The sequence below is a fragment of the Crocodylus porosus genome, unplaced genomic scaffold (genome assembly GCF_001723895.1).
Source record: "Crocodylus porosus isolate Cpor-Errol unplaced genomic scaffold, CroPor_comp1, whole genome shotgun sequence".
Taxonomy (NCBI): Eukaryota; Metazoa; Chordata; order Crocodylia; family Crocodylidae; genus Crocodylus; species Crocodylus porosus.
The window spans coordinates 42,754,742-42,772,318 of record NW_017728909.1 but is presented as its reverse complement, the minus strand read 5'-3'; the positions used below and the strand labels follow the sequence as shown (position 1 = coordinate 42,772,318).

At 45.2% G+C, this 17,577-nt stretch overlaps 1 protein-coding gene across 1 annotated transcript in view; it reads left to right on the top strand.

Annotated features, from left to right (window-relative positions):
• ADAMTS6 (ADAM metallopeptidase with thrombospondin type 1 motif 6) overlaps positions 1-17,577 on the top strand; it is a 346,787-nt gene that overhangs the window by 293,093 nt on the left and 36,117 nt on the right. The window contains exon 21 of the mRNA XM_019532140.1: positions 3,001-3,130. Coding sequence (XP_019387685.1) covers positions 3,001-3,130 — 130 coding nt within the window. The remainder of the gene's footprint in view (positions 1-3,000; positions 3,131-17,577) is intronic.

Below are 17,577 nucleotides of genomic sequence, written 5' to 3'. Positions count from 1 at the left end.
CATGCCTGGACATTTGATTCCCTGGGGACATCTAGCAGCGGTACACCTTGCACTGCACCTAATAGTCCGTAGGGAAAGCCTGTGCCATGTGCGCTTTGGCGCATGGCAAGTTACCCCGGGGGCAGCAGGGGAGGCTGGGGCCAGCACTGTGCTGGCCCCACCAGCCTTACCTGGGGTTCTGGGGGCTTCCCGGGGCCGCAGCTGTGGTGATCCTGCTGGGCAGAGCCTGCCCAGCAGCCAGAGTACAGCTCTGGGCAGCCCGACTGCTTTTCAGCAGTGTGCGTTGCCTGAGCATGCATTGTTCCAGTTCTTTTTTCTATGTTTTTTTTTTTTAACCCCTGGATAACCAGGGGTCAAAAAAATCTGCGGGGGAAAAAAACCTGGAGTCGCACACACGTGGGCAGCACACCCTTGCAGCACAGAGACCACCAGACTGTATAGTATGTGGCGCTGGAGACATGTTTGTGGTGCTACATACCATACAGCCACGCTCATCTGCACATGCCCCCTGGGTTTATCCTGTGAATCATATTTGCACACATAACAGTGCTAACATTGTATGTCATCCTGTGCCATCCTTGAAAAGGTCTCAAGGCACCCCAGGGTGCCACAGCATCCGTATTTAGAGTCACAGTACTAGTAAGACCTCATCTAGAATATCTTGTGCAATTCTGATCATCCATGTTCAAGAAAGATGAAGTAATTAGGGAAGTACTAGGTTAAGTAAGGGAATGGAGAGCCAATCAGCTGAGAGGATTCTGAAAGAGCTTGGTTTGTTTAGCAAAATGAAAGCTGGGAAGGGATATAATTACTGCCTATCAATTTGTGCTGCCATAAAAAAATTATGTCTAACTTGGATATGTGAATTTCAGTACCAGAGCTGTGTGCCCAGAAGTCAGTCAAAACAACACTGAGCGTTTCTATACCTATGTCCCTTTGTTGATTTGGGCCTCCATGAATAAGAAGTGATTAGATAATTTATTTGGCTAGTTTAAAACAAGAAAAGTATTTTAAAAATAATTTGAGGAAAGTTTTAAATTTAGTTGTAAGGCCCTTGGGTCCTCGCAGACCATAAATAATGCCTCCTGAAGCTCTGAGGTGTATTATTTTGACTGACTTGATGGCTCATTGGCCTCACAAGCTTGGTGGGCCTGATGGGTTTTCCTTCAGCTTCTTGTGGCTAATATTGGGGGAGGGAGAGGAGGGAAGTGTTTAGAACTCACACATCTTAAGTAAAATAACCAGGAGGTGTGAAAAGAAATCTGACAGTGTTTTAATGACTATCTTGGGGTCAGAAAACGAATTAGGTGCCTAGCATTTGAGGTGATAGTTTCCCATGTTTAATGATCATATTTCAGATTAAGTTAACATGGTATCACACTATTTTCCTTTAAGTTCCATCACAGGGAAAGAGTTGGTGGACTTCATGGTTAACCAAAACTGTTGTTTAAGGGGATGTTGTTAACACTGATTTTGTTTTCCTCCTGCGGGATAATTTGGAATTCCTGAGTATTCTTTGTTTTAAAGATCTATTTAAAATGATGTACTTGCTGAAACAACACTGTGCACTTCTCTTTTCTTCATTCTTCATTTTACCGCTGTCAGAGTCCATCTCCTGTAAATCCCTTGTCTTCAAGGGCAAAGGAACATGTAAAGCTGGGAAGACAGCTCTGAAAAAAAAATTGGTTGATAATTCAAAGCCACATTGTGTTAACTCCTATTTATTTTGTGATAGTTCACAATTTAGGAAAAAAACAAACCACACATTTTTTAACTTTGCTTTTGTTTCAAGTTATGCTCCCAGTCCTGCAACCTGCTCACAAATAATCCCATTATTACATTGACACTACATAAAAGAACTACTTATACGTTTGGTCGTTATCCTCTTTTAACTCTAGGAAAGAAATCAACATGCTTGTTATAAAAAAGTGGGGGAAGGGAGCATATTGAATATAAATTTTCAACAAGCATGTACCACATTTATGTCCATGGTCTAAAGGATTATCAGATGAAAATGTTACTTCAGTCCCAACAGATTTATTTACACTTGTGAATTCTGGTGTTTAAATAGTAAAGTCTAGTTATCTTAAAATATTCCTTTTGGACAATAGTTTACTATTGGTTTTGGAAGACTAATGACCACTTTCTTACTGCCTTTGCTAATCAATGTAATTAAAGAGGAACTGGGAATGTCAGGCATGATGAGCTTTCAAAGGCACAAGCTGCATCTCTCAGAATGGATTCCAGTTTTATAATTTAAGTGAAACAATGTTTATTGAATGTAATGTTTAAAAATAAGGCATTTCATCCTACACTATGCCCAAAACATATAAACAATAATTCTGCACTGAAATGTGACCACAGTCTAGCTGTTGGTATTTTGCTTGGAATTGGAGTTTTTTGCTGGGGGAGGAAAAAGATGGGAAATAGATTTCATGCAATATGCAAATAAAAACAATCTGTTACTAAACCTATAAATATATTCTCTTTGTTTTAGAATACAGCAATTATTTGGAATTCTCTTTACAGTGTGGTTGCCTTAGATTACAGTAAATTGAAAGATATTTTGTGGTCATATTTGGTCAATTTTTTTTATTGGTATATTTTTTTGAGTTGAACTGTAACATTTATGGCTAGTAAATGAAGCATAATTTTACTGATCAGTGGCCACATCTACACAAGCAGCTTACTGCAAAGTAGCTTGTTACTACTACACAGTAGCTTGTTAGTACTGTGCAGTAGTGTCACGTGGCACAAAATGTGATGTGACGTTACTGTGCAGTAATAATGAGCTACTATGCAGTTGGCGTTACCAGGAAACTGCGTGGGGATGCTACTGAACAGTGATGTTAGTTACTGCATAGTAATTTAGTACTTGGATATACAACTACTAAATGACTGTGCAGTAATAACTGCACAGTCAGCATCTCGTGTAGACACAGCCAGTAAGTAGAAAAAGAGTAGCCATTACTAATCAGCGGTGTCCAATTTCTTTTCAAGGTACACAGAAACAAGAGGCAGTGTGTAAAAGGCTGGATGACAACTCCATTGTACAGAACAATTACTGTGACCCTGAGAGTAAGCCACCAGAAAACCAAAGAACCTGCAACACTGAGCCTTGCCCACCTGAGTAAGTACTAGGGAGAAGTGGAAGTGTATTTATTAACCACCAAGGCAATTATTTTACTAGTACAAAAATATTGTGTAGTACTTAATTCTGGCTAAACATGGCATAAAATCTAATTTCCTGAGCTGGTAGTTTTGGGCCTACTTTATCATGTAGTAGACCTCTATTAAATTTATTGTTATGGCCTTTTGCACCTGAAATCAGTAGAAACCAAGTGAGTGTGGAGGTAGTATGTTTTGACATACACAGGTTCCCTTTTGGTTATAGTGCAGTAATTATAAGCCTTTTGAACAGCTAATACAGCTCAGCCACTCCTGCTCAAAAAGATGGTACTGTAACAGTTTCTTGGAGGTAGAAGTGTAAAGCATAGGGAGGATTGCTTAAAAATAAAAACAAGGAGCATCCATAAGGAACCAATGACAGCACAGGGGAATCTTGAAATGAGGAGGAAACTCTAATTTCAGTCTCTTTATATTAATTCTTATACAGTTGAAATGCCCAGTTAATGTTTATATTGCAAGCTAAAAGTTCGCTATCAAATTGTATCAAGTTAAAATTTAAGATAAAATGTTCAAAAGCATGAAAGTAGAAATATAACTTTTTAGCCTCGTTCAACTATATACTAGGAATAACCTTCTTTAACAAATTAATGGAATGAACTTGTCTGTATCTGAACTGTTCAGAAGCCTTCAGAGAAACAAAGGGCCTTGTAGGGTTAAGTTCTAAGTGGTTAAGTCTATTTTGTTTTAGTGTTTGAAGATCCTCTACATTTTACTGACAATTTAGTTAAAAAATAAAGTAAAACAATAGCAGCTCATTTGTTTAAAACATAATTTGGCAAGGAGCTAGCCCTCAAAAGAAATGAATTTTACTTGAAAACTGTTTAGAAACAGCTGAAATATTTCACTTGGAAAATAATTACAGCTCATATGCAATAGCTCCCTTTCATGATTTTGAGACAAGTAAAAACTTTCGGTGGAAACAGTTGGAGTAATATAGCCACTTGTCTCTTCACCAACAGTGCTCAATTTGAGACTGGTGATAACCTATCATTTGTAATCCAATACCACAGACAGATCTTTACTCTGTGCTAGTACAGATATCATCCAGTACTGGAAGTATTACTGTTGGACATTTTTAGATATACAAAACTAAGCATCGGGTACATCAGAAGGAATATCCAGCAAAGTTTAATATAGCAAAAATCCTCATGCAATGGCTCCTGTATCCCCTAACACATCTGATAAATAAGCTGTACCACACAGTAAAGAATACTGTCAGTCACTCCTACGCTCTGTAAACTACGCTCACCTGAAACTCAGATGTTGGCACAAGTGAAATACATTACATTGCTGACCCTCAGACATTCAGATATAGTGGGTTATCCTCCTACTATACAAACAGCAGTTATTTGATTGATTGTCTATTCCAGTCTTTGTATATATGGGATCTTATTCCCTATGGCTATGCCAACGCAAAATGCACTATCATTACTTGTACATGAAGGCAGGTGGCCTAGAGCATAACTCAGTTCCTTCTTACTGCCCATATCCCTTGCTTTGCACAACAAAAGTTTTAGCTTAGCACCTTTTTCATTAGTGTGAGGGTGCTTAGGATTGAAGGTATTTTTGCCCATTTGATTTATTTAAAAAACAAACAAACAAGCCATTTAGCTAGGTTTCCTTTTACTGGGTCTTTTCCCTTAGGGCATATTCTAAACATTGTGGACTCTTACAGAATATACTGGGTTTCACTTTATATGCTTAAATAGTGCATGCATAGCTGTATAACTGTGATTTTTGTCATTTATGCACAATTTGTGATCCAGTATTGCTGTTGGGCATGCTTAGTAGGGCTGTGCTCTGGATGGGCAGCTGCCAAAAGAAATAAAATCCTCCAGGTATTCGACTCAGGGTAGAATACTTTATGCAGCCAAATGACAGCTTTTTAGCTGTGCAAGTGACATTTTTGACCCTTATATGCAGGAAGCAATGCTTTAACCCCTGCAGTGTGTATATGCGCGTAGACTGGGCATACACAATAGTCACGTGCTGGCATGGGAGTCTACATGGCCACATATGTCCACCCTTTCTGGGCAGGTACCTTCATCTGAGGCCAGAAAATATAAGTGACCAGAAACTCATGGCTATCAGGTGTGAGACTTGGGAGGAGGACCCTCTCCTGTTTTAGCCCCAAGATCCTAACAATTGTCCGTGAAGCTGGAGATATTCCCCTTTCCCACAAAGAGTGTTTGAAGCTACCTCTCTCTAATTGGCTAGAAACGGGGTCTAATCATCACATCACAGGTCAGACACTACCCAGAGACCTCTCTGGTATTCTTTTGAAATTGGCATTCTGGGGAGCCAAGAGAAGGGAGTATGTGGGGTCAGGAGGAGGAGCATAAGGTAGAAGGAGTATGGCTCAGTGAGCTGCTGCTCTAGCAGAAGGGAGGCTTGTGTTCTAGCCTGGAGTCTTGCTCCCAATGGGGCAGAAACTTCCCTGGTCACTGCCTTCCATTCAGTGACTACTAAATGCTACTGCACTATAACCAGTATAAACAGCTCAGCTTCAAAAGTTGCTGGAACATGCTTCAGTTTTGCTATGTTGATTAGAGCACTGTGCCAGGAGCTTGGAGAGATACAAATTCAGTCCCCCTAGGATCTGGGTTTCCAGCTTTCTGTGCAAGTGCGTTAACCAGTCAGTGGTTGGGGCCAAGATGCAGAAAGGTCACCATTCCCCTGGTCATTTGGGGGTGGGGGGCGGGATTTAGCTGAGTACACATAGCCGAGCACATGGTCAGCCAACACATGGTCCTACTGTATGTGTTCAGTGTACATGCTGGCTTACTTGCCCACAGCGTAAAGCAAGGGCCAGAAACAGCCAGGTAGATGGATAGAAACCTGCTCAAAGAGAAACAGAATTCTGCCCCACATCCATTATATTTTCAAGCCACCTCACTGCCAGAATTTCATTTCGTGTAATAAAATATTGGATGCAACTGGGACTGTTGTGTGAGACAGCAAAAAAAGGACTATAGCTACTATCATTGCAGTGAGGAGATCTTCATAGTTCTAGATGTCCAGGAACACTATAATGGTTCTAGAGAAACTGGCCTTCAAAAGTTAGTAAATTATCCATTAGTGTTATGAGTAAGTTGCTATATGCTTAAAGATTCAAGAGTGATACTCCTGAGGTTATGTATTTTGAAGTCTACAGGGGTAATCAAAGGCTTCTGTCTTTTTACAAAGACCCCCAATAAAGCCTTACAGTATTTTTTGTTAATGCAACATTTTATCTATAGTCTACCAAAAACGTTGTCTATCCATTGAGGTTCCTTCTCTTCCCTTTTGGTCCAGCTTTCTTGTGCTGTTTTTTAGGTTTCTTGATGAACATCCCTGGTAAATCTCTAGGTGGGAATCTGATATCCACAGCATGAGTTGATTATTTTCCCTTTTTCCTACCCTTCTTTAATTTACCCAAGGCTTGTCTGCAGTTTTTCCCTTTTGAATTGCTCTCCTTATGTTGAGGGTCAGTTATGAACAAGATCATTCAGTCTGCCATGTACGCAAGTCACTCATCTGTACTCTTATTTTGGAATCTGATCTACCTCTAATAGCTTCTCTGAGGCTTTCAATGCTATTTTTATGTCGGGTATTCTGGCCTCAACACCAGGGCTAGGGACAGAAGTTACACATAAACCAGTCTAAGTGAGCAGAAACTGGTTTAAACCTGTAACAGAACATAAGTTCAGTGCAAATGTAAACCAGTTTCAAAATGTCTGAAGCCAGTTTGATATAAACCTGGTTGAATGTAGTATCAGACTTAACTGATTGAGGTCAAACTGGTTTATGGAATTTCTTTCCCAGATCCTGGTTTAAGTTAAACCAGAGTCCCCCAGCATCCCAGCATGCTCTACAGTCCTGAGTTGGGCTGTGCTCTCTGCTCCAGCAAAGCAGGGCTGGCTCTGTCCCTCTGCTCCCTATCCAGAGCAGGGGCAGGGGTGCAGCCTGATGCTGGCCCTACTAAGACAAAGGGGACAGGGAAGACATTTATTCCCTTGCCTCCCGCCCCTGCCCCACCAGCACAGACCCCAGCTGGGGTGTGCCAGGCAAGGGCACAGCTGGCCCTGCCAGGCATTTTTCTGCTTACTATTTCAGCAGTGGGGGCATGGCCAGCCCTGGCAGCAGCATGAAGTGAACAGAGATGGAGGTTTAATTCTCCACTCTATCCCCTGTCCCAGCTGCATGGACCCCAGCCAGGGGTTGCCTGGCTGGGTGGCAGCAGCCTGTGTCAGGGTCCCCCCCACATTGCTGCAGGGGTGCCAGAGGTGTGGCCAGGTGCCAGCTGGCATGGCCCCCTGAGGTGAAAGGGGCAGGGAGGAGGTTTATTACCCCCCATGTCTCCCTCCCAGGACCCCAGCTGGGGTCTGCCTGGCCAAGGGAGAGCAGCCTCTGTCATGCATTCCTTCCCCCGACCCAGCAGGAGGTGTGGCCAGCCCTAGCAGTAGCCCCAAGTGAACTGGGCAGGGAGGGGGTTTAATTCCCCACTCCCCGTCCCACTGGTATGGACCCGAGCTGGCACTCCCCACTCACTGCTGCAGCAGAAGGGGCAGAGGCAGGGGCATGGCCAGACACCAGCTGGCATGGCCCCCTAAAGCAAAGGGACCAGGCCCCATTCACCCCCTCTGCCCCCAGGGGACTGCAGCCAGGGTCTGCTAGCCCCAACTGCTACCTCCACTGATTGCTTCTTGTGTGGGGCAAGCAGTGGAAGAAGCCCCCTTCCTGGCCCCTTCACCAGATGCCAGAGGGAGGGGAAATGAACCCCTTCCCTGTCCCCTTCACCTAAGGGGGCCATGCTGGCTGGCCTCTGACCATGCCCCCAACCCTGCCAGTGGATTGGCAAGGAAGGAGGGATCCTGATGGGGCAGCAGCCCCTGTGATGGTCTCCTGGGAGTGCAAATCTCTTCCTAGAGTGGGGCTGCACTGTGGGCTGGAGCAGGGTGGGCAGAGCTGCCACAGATTGTGTGGGACAAGTGGTGGCAGCATACTAGAGGGATTTGGGGGGCTATGGCCACCTCTCAAAGCCCCAGTGCCTCTGTTTACCCTGTGCAGTCAGCAGGAGCTCTGCCCGTTCTACTACCCACAGCACAGCTTCCCCCCACCCCTGCTGGGAAGGGTGTTGTGCTCCTGGGATACCATCACAGGGGCTACTGCCCCTGCCAGAGTTCCTTCCCCATTGCTGCTCCAGCAGCAGGGATGGGGGCATGGCCCCCCTTAGGTGAAGGGGGCAGGGAGGGAGTTTATTTCCCCCCTCCTTTGGCATCTGGCTTATCCCAGCACTTGCCCCATGCAGGGAATGATTGGCAGATGTAGCAGTCAGGGCTGGCAGACTCTGGCTGCAGTCTCCTAGGAGCAGAGGAAGTGGAGGGGGGAATAAGCCTCCTCCCTTCCCCCTTTGCCTCAGGAAGCCATTCTGGCAGGCTTCTGGCCATGCCTCTGCCCCTGGCCACTACAGCAAAAAGGGGGGAGAACCTGGCAGACCCAAGCTAGGGTCCATGCTGGTGGGACAGGGAGGGGAAAAGTAAACCCCTTCCCTGGCCAGTTCACTTGAGGCTACTTCTGGGACTGACCACATCCCCCCCACCCCCCAGCACAGTTTCTCTGCTGCTGAAGGCATGCTCTAGTGCTCCCAGCTTCTGGCCTGAGCAACTGCAGGCATGTGCCTGCATTTCCTGTATCAAAAGTGAATGTCTATTCACTTGCAGATTGGTTCAATCTACAGAGGTTAGACTAACCTGCAAATATTGAATCAATCCAGGCTTCAGCTTTCTGAATGTCTGTCTCTATCCCACTTGCCTGAAGGCTCAGGGAAGCTTGGTTTCCAATATGTGCCTAAATTTGCATTATAGACATCATGTCCATCTGAGGTGGGTTATCAAGTGAGTCAGAGGCTGATCCCAGAGAGTTGTAATCAATGGGATGGCCTCAACATGGAGGGCTGTCTCCAGTGGTGTCCCCCAGGGATCAGTGTTTAGGCCCATGCTCTTTAACTTCTTTATCTATGACTTGGATGAGGGAGTGGAAAGCACAATGATTAAGTTTGTGGCTGACACTAAGCTGTGAGGAAATGCAGGCACATCAGATAGGGTAAGGATCCAGGATGACCTTGACAGACTGGTTCTATGGGCTGAATGCAATCAGATGAGGGCTCCTTTCCTCCCCTGCACTGCAGCCCAAGCCTCGCAGATGGCATCACGTTGTTCTCACTATCACCGGCCCCCACTCTGGGTGCCAGAATCTTTCTGATTGAACCCCAACCTGGAATCCTCTCATTAGGCTATCTCATCCGCCTTCATATTGGGCAGCATAGCTCCTTTACCCGCTTCCCCTTCCAGGGGGGTCCCCCCACCAGGTCCTCCAGCTCACTAGTCCTGACCCACCTCCAGGCCAGTCAGAACCCCAGGTCCTCAGCTCTTGGGTGTTCCTCACGGTGGGCCCCTGGCCCTTTGACCCTTCCGATCCTGGCCCCAGCATGGGCCAGTCAGGGGAAGTTCAGACAAGCATTGAGTCTATGTCCCTTTCCTCTCTCCAAGGGTCCATTTTCTGGGCTCTCCAAAACAAGGGGTAACCCACCTAGTTGTGGGGACTAGGTGTTAAGGCGCCCCAACCTACCTTTCACCGGGGTGGTAACTGGCCTGGCATTTCCTGGGGGCTCCCGCACCACTGGGAGCCCCACCAGGCCACCTACTCCCGGCAGGGTGCAGTTTTAAGTCGTACCCAGGACCAGCAGCCTCCTTACCATCCTGTACAGCTCCTCCCTTGCCTCCAGATGATATCAGCAGCCCTCCAACCAGGCAATGTTGTTGCCTCACCTCCAACAGCAGAATTGCTCTGTTTATATGGGCAGCCCCAGATCCAAAATGGCTGCCCTCCTCAGGTACCTGGTGACTGCCAGCTCCAGGCCCTTAAAGTGGCTGGCGCAACCAGTGCCCTGCCACAAGGACAAGTAGGTACAAGCCTATAATGTACTTGGATGGCCCTCTGGCTTTGTTTATTTCCTGTTCAGATCCCATCTCATAAACTAGTCTGGTGCTCAGTTTCACTGCCCCACACTGTCTCTTTGTCACTGCAGATCTTCAGTGAAACTCGGTAGCATCTTATCTGCCTCCCTCCTTTGCGCCAAGGACTGAATGAAGTTGAACAACTACTTGCTTCTCCACCCCAAAACTGACAGCAAAGGCCTCACACTGGCCTCACACAGTCTTGCTTCAGGCAAAGTTTTCCATGCTGCCTGAAGCAAGACTTGGCAGGTCTTCCTCTATCAGGCTTGTGGATAAATATTCCCTCATTTCTTCCTCTGGCGCACGGCTCAATTCACCTATGTTACCAATCAAGTGCTAGGTAAGCTCCAACTCATCCTGCCAGCAGATTTGGTTGCTTTTTTTTTTTGTTTCATATGGAGTCTCTGCTGTTCACCACTCTTTTGTCTAGTGCTGGTGGAAGATGCATTACTGTTCCAGTTCTTATTATTTTGCCCTAGCCCTCTCAATTAGTGGGCAATCCCTACAGTTTCTTTACTTACCCTTTCCATTAGGATTTTCTCTTTTGGTTTACAGCTTATTCCTCTCTGTCACCTGTGCTGCTCCAGCGTGGTTCTTCCTGATTGTAGCTATGGCTGCTGTTCAGTGTTCCTTGCTTCTGTTTGTTGCAGTAATTTTATCACATTAAGATCCTGCAGTTCTGACAAAGGAGTGTACAGCTGAATGGGGGAGGCCTCAACTATCTAAAAGCCCGAGAAAGTGTAATTGCAGTTGGAGCCCTCAAAATGAAATAAGGCATAAGGCTGACAAGGAGAAAGTCAGAGCAGTAGTATAAGTAGGGGTGGGTGAGAGGGACACCTCCCTGGGCACTAAGTTAGGAGGGGTTCTGGAATCACCTACCACCCCTGCAGAGTTCGGGAACTCTGAAGCAGTCCCCACCTGCTGTTCCTTTAAGAGCAATAGCTGGGTGGGCAGAGCACACTTGCAGCCCAGTGGGGACTGTTTAGAAGCTCCCGGGCTACTGCCCCACCTCCTCTACCTTCCTATGCCCCCCACCTCTCAGATGCCCTCCACTTCTCCCTGCTCTCAGAACCTGTGTGCCCTGTGCCTCCTTTCCCCCACCACTTTCACAGCTCACAGCCCCTTCCGTGCATTGGGAACCATGTGCCCCACTCCTGCACAGGGTTTGCCCCAGGCACCAGCTCAGCTTGTTATGCCACTGGGTCAGAGATTTATTGTGGGATTGAACCTGCAAGACTCTGGATGTTATAGTAGTCAAATTCCCAAACAGGAGCACTACAGTGTGAGCATGTATAATAGGGTTAAGTTTACTTTCATTAAGTACTTGATTTGGAGGGATATAGCCAGAATATTGTAGTGTCTTGGCTTTAATTTTTAAAGCTTATACACCGAGTATTTCTTCAGAAGTGAGGTGTGTGAAATCAGAAGAATTGTGAGGTGGGTGGGGGTGGAGGGTTGGGAAAAATAGGTGGCCTGCCAGATTCCTGTCTGGCAAATGGACATGAAAGGGGTACATGTAGCAACTGGACCTTCTTTAGATGGCAGTAGGAAAACTATTAAATTGCGACGGAACTGGAGACAAATGGACACAAAAAAGCTCATCACTATTAGTGTATTGGGTAAACCTTGCCTCATGCTTCAACAGTATGTGCACATGTCAGCAGCTGGCCCACACAAAATCCTAGAAGCGTTCCAAAAGTGTTTTCAACCCACGTCATATGTAAAAATTATCTTTGTAACAAGTGTAAAACAATATGACGGAGAAGCAATAGACTTGCCAAACTATACAACATAGCTGATTCACGTGATTTTTAAATCTTAAAAGGTGAACGAGTTTGTGCTAGCGTTGTAATAGGGACAGAAGATGTTGTAGCATGTATGAGAATGTTCAGGGAGCCCACACTAACTGTCAGCTGTTACAGATGTGTGCAAAGCTAGCAGTAAAGCTCACATCCAAATGCAGAATGTAAGCAGAGCAGACAGAGATAATACATCAAATAGCACAGAGAAGGCATTACATTACAAGGATAAATACACCAACATTTTTGTAAAAGCAGATACACAAATCTAAATCAGAGGAAACAAACAACATGCAAAGGAAGACCTGTGATTTTGTGGGGATACACATGATAATGGAAAATGCCCCGTATGCGAATCATTGTGCCAAAGTTTTCAAAGAAGAAAAGCAGATTAAAAACTGAAGCTTGTTAAAGAAGTAAGCCACGACTCAGAGGATGAGAGTTTGCACAGTTATGTCATTAATACAATGCAAAACAGGAAAAATAAATGGTTTATAAAGCTTACACTAGCATCAGATGCAAAACAAGAACCACACAGGCAAACAGAAAATTAAATGCCAAATATAAAGTTGGGTATCAATTATTGTGCCAGGTGACACAGATTTGTGCAAGGGAAGAAAGCAAAATTGTGAGCAACAAAGCCTATTTAAAGTTATACTATAACACAATCAAAATACCTAGGTCATTGAGAACAGAAATTCTCTCAAAAATATGTCAGAACTATTCCATAACAGAAGAATGTCTCTGGAAAGCTAAAGATTCCATGTACTGCCTAATATAACCAAAGAGATCTGGAGCTTGGTGACAGTTGTAATATAAAGGGAAATGCAGGCCAGGCAATAGGAAGAAACTATGAAAATTGACACGCCTTCCCAACAGGCCTTGAGAAAAGTAGGAACAGACCTTCTCACCACAAACCAGATTACTTCATTATTGCACTACTATTTAGACTTCTGGGAAGTAGACACTGTCGCAGGCCACCACAGTGACCATCATAGACATAACAATGACGCATTTTAGCAGGTATGTTTTCCAAACCTGTGTAGTTACAAACAACAGATCTCAGTTTACTTGCACTGAGTTTACTCGGGAATAGGAATTCAGTCATTTCATGGCATCACCATGGCCAGTCAGATGATATTCCATTAAAGAAAGCTGTAAAAATATTCTTTCATTAATGGAGAAACTCTTCCACTGCAGGCCTACAATGCTGCTTGGTACTTGCTTGATGTCAAGACAACAAACAGCTTTGAAGTCTATAGCCCCAGCATTAGTACAGCCAGCTATGGTGGTGGAAGAGAGTCACAACTAAAAAGACAGACACAGGCAGGAGCCAAAGCCTGTTGTGACTATAAAGCTAAAGACCTCTCACAATTTAGGATCATAGGAAACATACCTGCTAAAATGCTTCCTTTTTTGTGTGTGTCTATGATGGTCATAGTAGTAGCTTGCAACAATGTCTAGTTCCCAGAAGTCTGGAAGGGACCTCACAGGGTCATCTAGTTCAGCTCCCTACTTGAGGCAGGATCATCTTGGATGAAACTATTGCAACCAAGTGCCTGTCCAACCTGCTTATGGTCTGCTGTAAGCCCCCTGGTCCTTCTCTGCATTACTGCAGCGTAGCCAATCATTCCCCAATCTATATTTATGCATGCAGTTATTCCAAGTGCAGGACTATGCATTTGTCCTTGCTGAATCTCATATGATGGATTGCAGACCATTTTTCCAGTTTATCCAGGTCATTTTGGGTCCTAGTCCTACCCTCCAGAGTGTCTGTAGTTCTACCCAACTTGGTATCATCTACATATCTGCTAAGTGTGCACTCAGTCTCATCATCCAAATCATTCATGAGGATGTTAAACAAAACCAAACCCAGGACAGACCCCTAGAGAACCCTACTTGATACCTCCCTCAACTAGATTTGGAGCCATTGAGGACTACTTTTGATGAGTATAATAGTACAACCAGTATCCACCCTACAGCACTTTTGTCTAGGGTGGATTTTCTTATCTTCAGTGCTCTCCCCCCATTCACAAAGCCTGTCACCTTATCATAAAAGGAAATCAGGTTGGTCAGGCATGACTTTCTTGCTCTTGATGAATCCATGCTGGCTGTTTCTGATTACCTTGTTCTCCTCTATGTGCTTGAGGACCTGCTTCACAATTTTTTCCAAGTATCAATGTCAGACTGACTAGTCTGTAATTCCCCAGGTCCTTCTTCTTCCCTTTCTTAAAGATGGGCACTGTATTTATTCTTCAGACAGGGGATTACCAAGATCAAACTATTTTTTTCAGGGTGTTCTAGAAAACTTACTACTTCTGTTACACAAACAAGCTGATATTCATGTAACATAGCACTGGCTAGGCATACCTTTCATCCAAAGTGCAAAAATAGTTGCCTTCTCTGACAAGGTAAAAGCATGAGCATGAAGGAAGGTGAAAGATAAGCTCCTGTAATATTTGATCAGTAGGACATGAAAGGAACACAGGACAATGGCCAAATGATAACAGAATATGATCTCAAAACACCACAGAACAGTCAAGTTCAAACCATCTTCTGTAGTTGCTACAAAGACTTACAGTCACACCACCATCAAACCATCTGCAGAGTACATATAATATTTTGTATAGAAATAAGGGGTGAAAGATTTGGTCTTCATCATAGAAAAATAGGATTGGAAGGAACTCAGGAGGTCATCTAATCAAACTCTTTGCTTAAGGCAAGATTATTCATCTAAACCAGGGGCATTCAACTCCCAGCCTACAGACCAGATTTGGCCCCAGAGCCATGTAATCCAGCCCTTGAGGTTTCCTATGGATCCTGTTGGGGCCAGATGAATGAGTGCTGTGGGAAGTCCCACCGACCATAGCCCTGTGTGCTATTGGGCATGCAGGGCAGTATCTGGCTGGGTGGGAACAGTGCAGGGCCACCAGAATCCAATCCCTGCTGGATGGAGGCACAACCCTCTTACCCCCCCAGCCTGATCCTGTCTGGGTAGGGGCAGTATAGAGCCCTGTGCTGCCTCCCCCTGGCCTGGATTGGGTTCTGGGACCCCACTCTACCCACACCCAGACAGGATTAGACTCCAGCTGGGTGGAAGTGATGCAGGGCTCTGGGGCCTGATCCAGGCATGTGGGGGCAGTGTGGGGACTGATCAAGTCTATGGACTAGCTCCACACCATTCATTTGTTTAGCAGAGCTAAGAATATGAGCACCACACTGAGAAATGTTTCTGTAATCTCCGTTTGAAAGCTTTGAATGATAGAGATTCCATAGGTTCTCTAGATAATCTGTTCCAATGGTTAAACCACCCTCATATTTAGAAAATTTTTTATAATATCTAACTTAAATCTGCCATCTTAGAATTTATTTCCATTATTTCTTAACCTGTCCCTTCTAGACCCAAAGAACAATCAACTGTCATCCTCTTTATAATAATCCTTTTTGTATTTTAAGATTGTAATTAGATCACCTTTCAGTCTTATATTCTCTAGTTTAATAAGACCAAATTCCTTCAACTAGTCCTCATATGTTTTATTTTGTAGCCTTCTAATTTTTGTTGCTCTCTTAGATTCTTTCCAATTTTTTCCAGTGTTTCTTGAAGTGCAGTGTCCAAAGCTGGACACAGTACTCCATATGAGGCTTCACCAGCACTGAATAGTTTGGAAGAATCACAACCTATGACTTGTATGCAACTTTCCTGTTAATTCATCCAAGCATACTATTACTTGTTTGCAACAATATTGCATTGTTCATTCATATTTTACTTGCTATCCACTATAACTCCCAGATCCTTTTCTGCAGTACATCCTTTTCCAAAGTAAGGAAATACCGCCTTATCATATTTCCTTATTTTGTATTCATGTGCTTTTTTCTTTCTATGTGTAGTAGTACTTTGAACTTGTATTTGTTGTATTTCAGTCCGTGTATTTCAGACCATTTTTCTGATTTATTAAGTTAATTTTAAATCTTAATCCTATCCCTTAAAATGTCTAAAACCCTACACAGCTTTGTGTCATCCACAGATCTACTAAGGTTATAACCAATTCTGTCTTCCAAGTCATTAATCAAGACAGTGAACCCCATTGGACCCAGAACAGAGAACAGATGCCTTGAGAACTCCATATAATGCCTCTTCCCAGTTTGACATTGACCAATGATGACTACTTGTTGAAATCCATTTATCCAACTATTTCTATCCTCCCCATAATAGCGTCATTAGACTGTATTTCTATAGCTTATTTATCAGGGATCTTGGTTTTCTGTGTTTAAAAATTGCAAAATCTCTAATAAAAATTGCAAGTTCTTTGATTAAACCCCCCATAATCCATGATTTAAGTGAAATGCCACTATATACATATATGTTTCAGTTGAACACAATGTTTTATTGATATATTTACAATTTTAAAGCAGTTTAGAAGCCTACCAGTGCCTCAATCACTATAATAAAATAAATTCTAAATACTAATAAATGTTGGCATTTGATTTTGGGTTTTTTATCATGGAAAACCAGAGCTCCCCCTGCCCCCTTTGCTCACCAGAATGCAGGCCCCTCACTCCCCACCCACAGTCCTCCAGCCCCGCAGCCCTGCCAGAGAGGGCCCCCAGCTGCCAGGGTGACAGGGTCAGAGACCTGGGGCCATAGCCCCCTGTCCCCCCAGCAGCACCAGAGCCCTGGGTGCTGCCTGCGGGAGGCAACGGCTGCTGTGGCACAGTGAGTGTGGAACCTGGAGCCCAGGTCCCCCTCCCGCACAGGTGGCATGGTCAGAGATGAGCCCATGGGGAGGGGGGGCAGGTACGGGCTTCCTGCTCTGGGCTTGGAACTCCCTGCCCAGCTGCCCTCCCGTGGCGGCTCTGCGGCCTGGTGGGTGAGACCTGGTGCAGCAGGTCAGAGCAGGACTGGGTGGGGAAGCTCAGTGCCATCAGTGGGAGCCCCACATTGCCATGGTGAGGTGCCCTCTTCCTGCCCAGCAGCAGGGGCACAACTCCATGCTGCTACTCCTGGTGTTGCTGGGTGGGCAGGGGGTATCTCACCATGGTGGCATGGGGCTTGCAGTAGCACTGAAATTCTCCACCCTACTCTGCCATGCTGTGCTGAGTCCCACTCATTGGGCTGCAGAAGCCCCAGAGGAAAGGTGGCAGGGCAGGGAGCCTGATCTCGCAGCGGGCAGTGTGCACCTGCCCCATGTACAAATCTGGGGGGCACATGCCCCCAATTCCCTCCGGAGCACACATAGCAGCAGGGAACCAACCCTCATCCTACCTGCAGCCCCGTCCTGCTCTCTGTCCTGGCCCTGTGGCCATGCATTCTGGCCCTGGGCACCATGCAGCACCCTGGCTGGGCAGCAGCCCCAGTCCTAGCCCTACCCAATTCCATCCCTCCCTCCTCCACTATGGGGAGCTCAATTCCTTCCCCCCTGCCCACTTACCATGGGGAGCTGCTTTCCAGGCTTGCTGGCAGCCAGGTGTATGTGTACATGCACATGGTGCCCCCTGACTAACTGCCTTCCTCCTGCTCCCCCTCAACCCCTTGCAGGCTGGAACTCTGCCAGCCTGCAAGGGGAAACCTATCATTTCCAATGTTTTTCTCC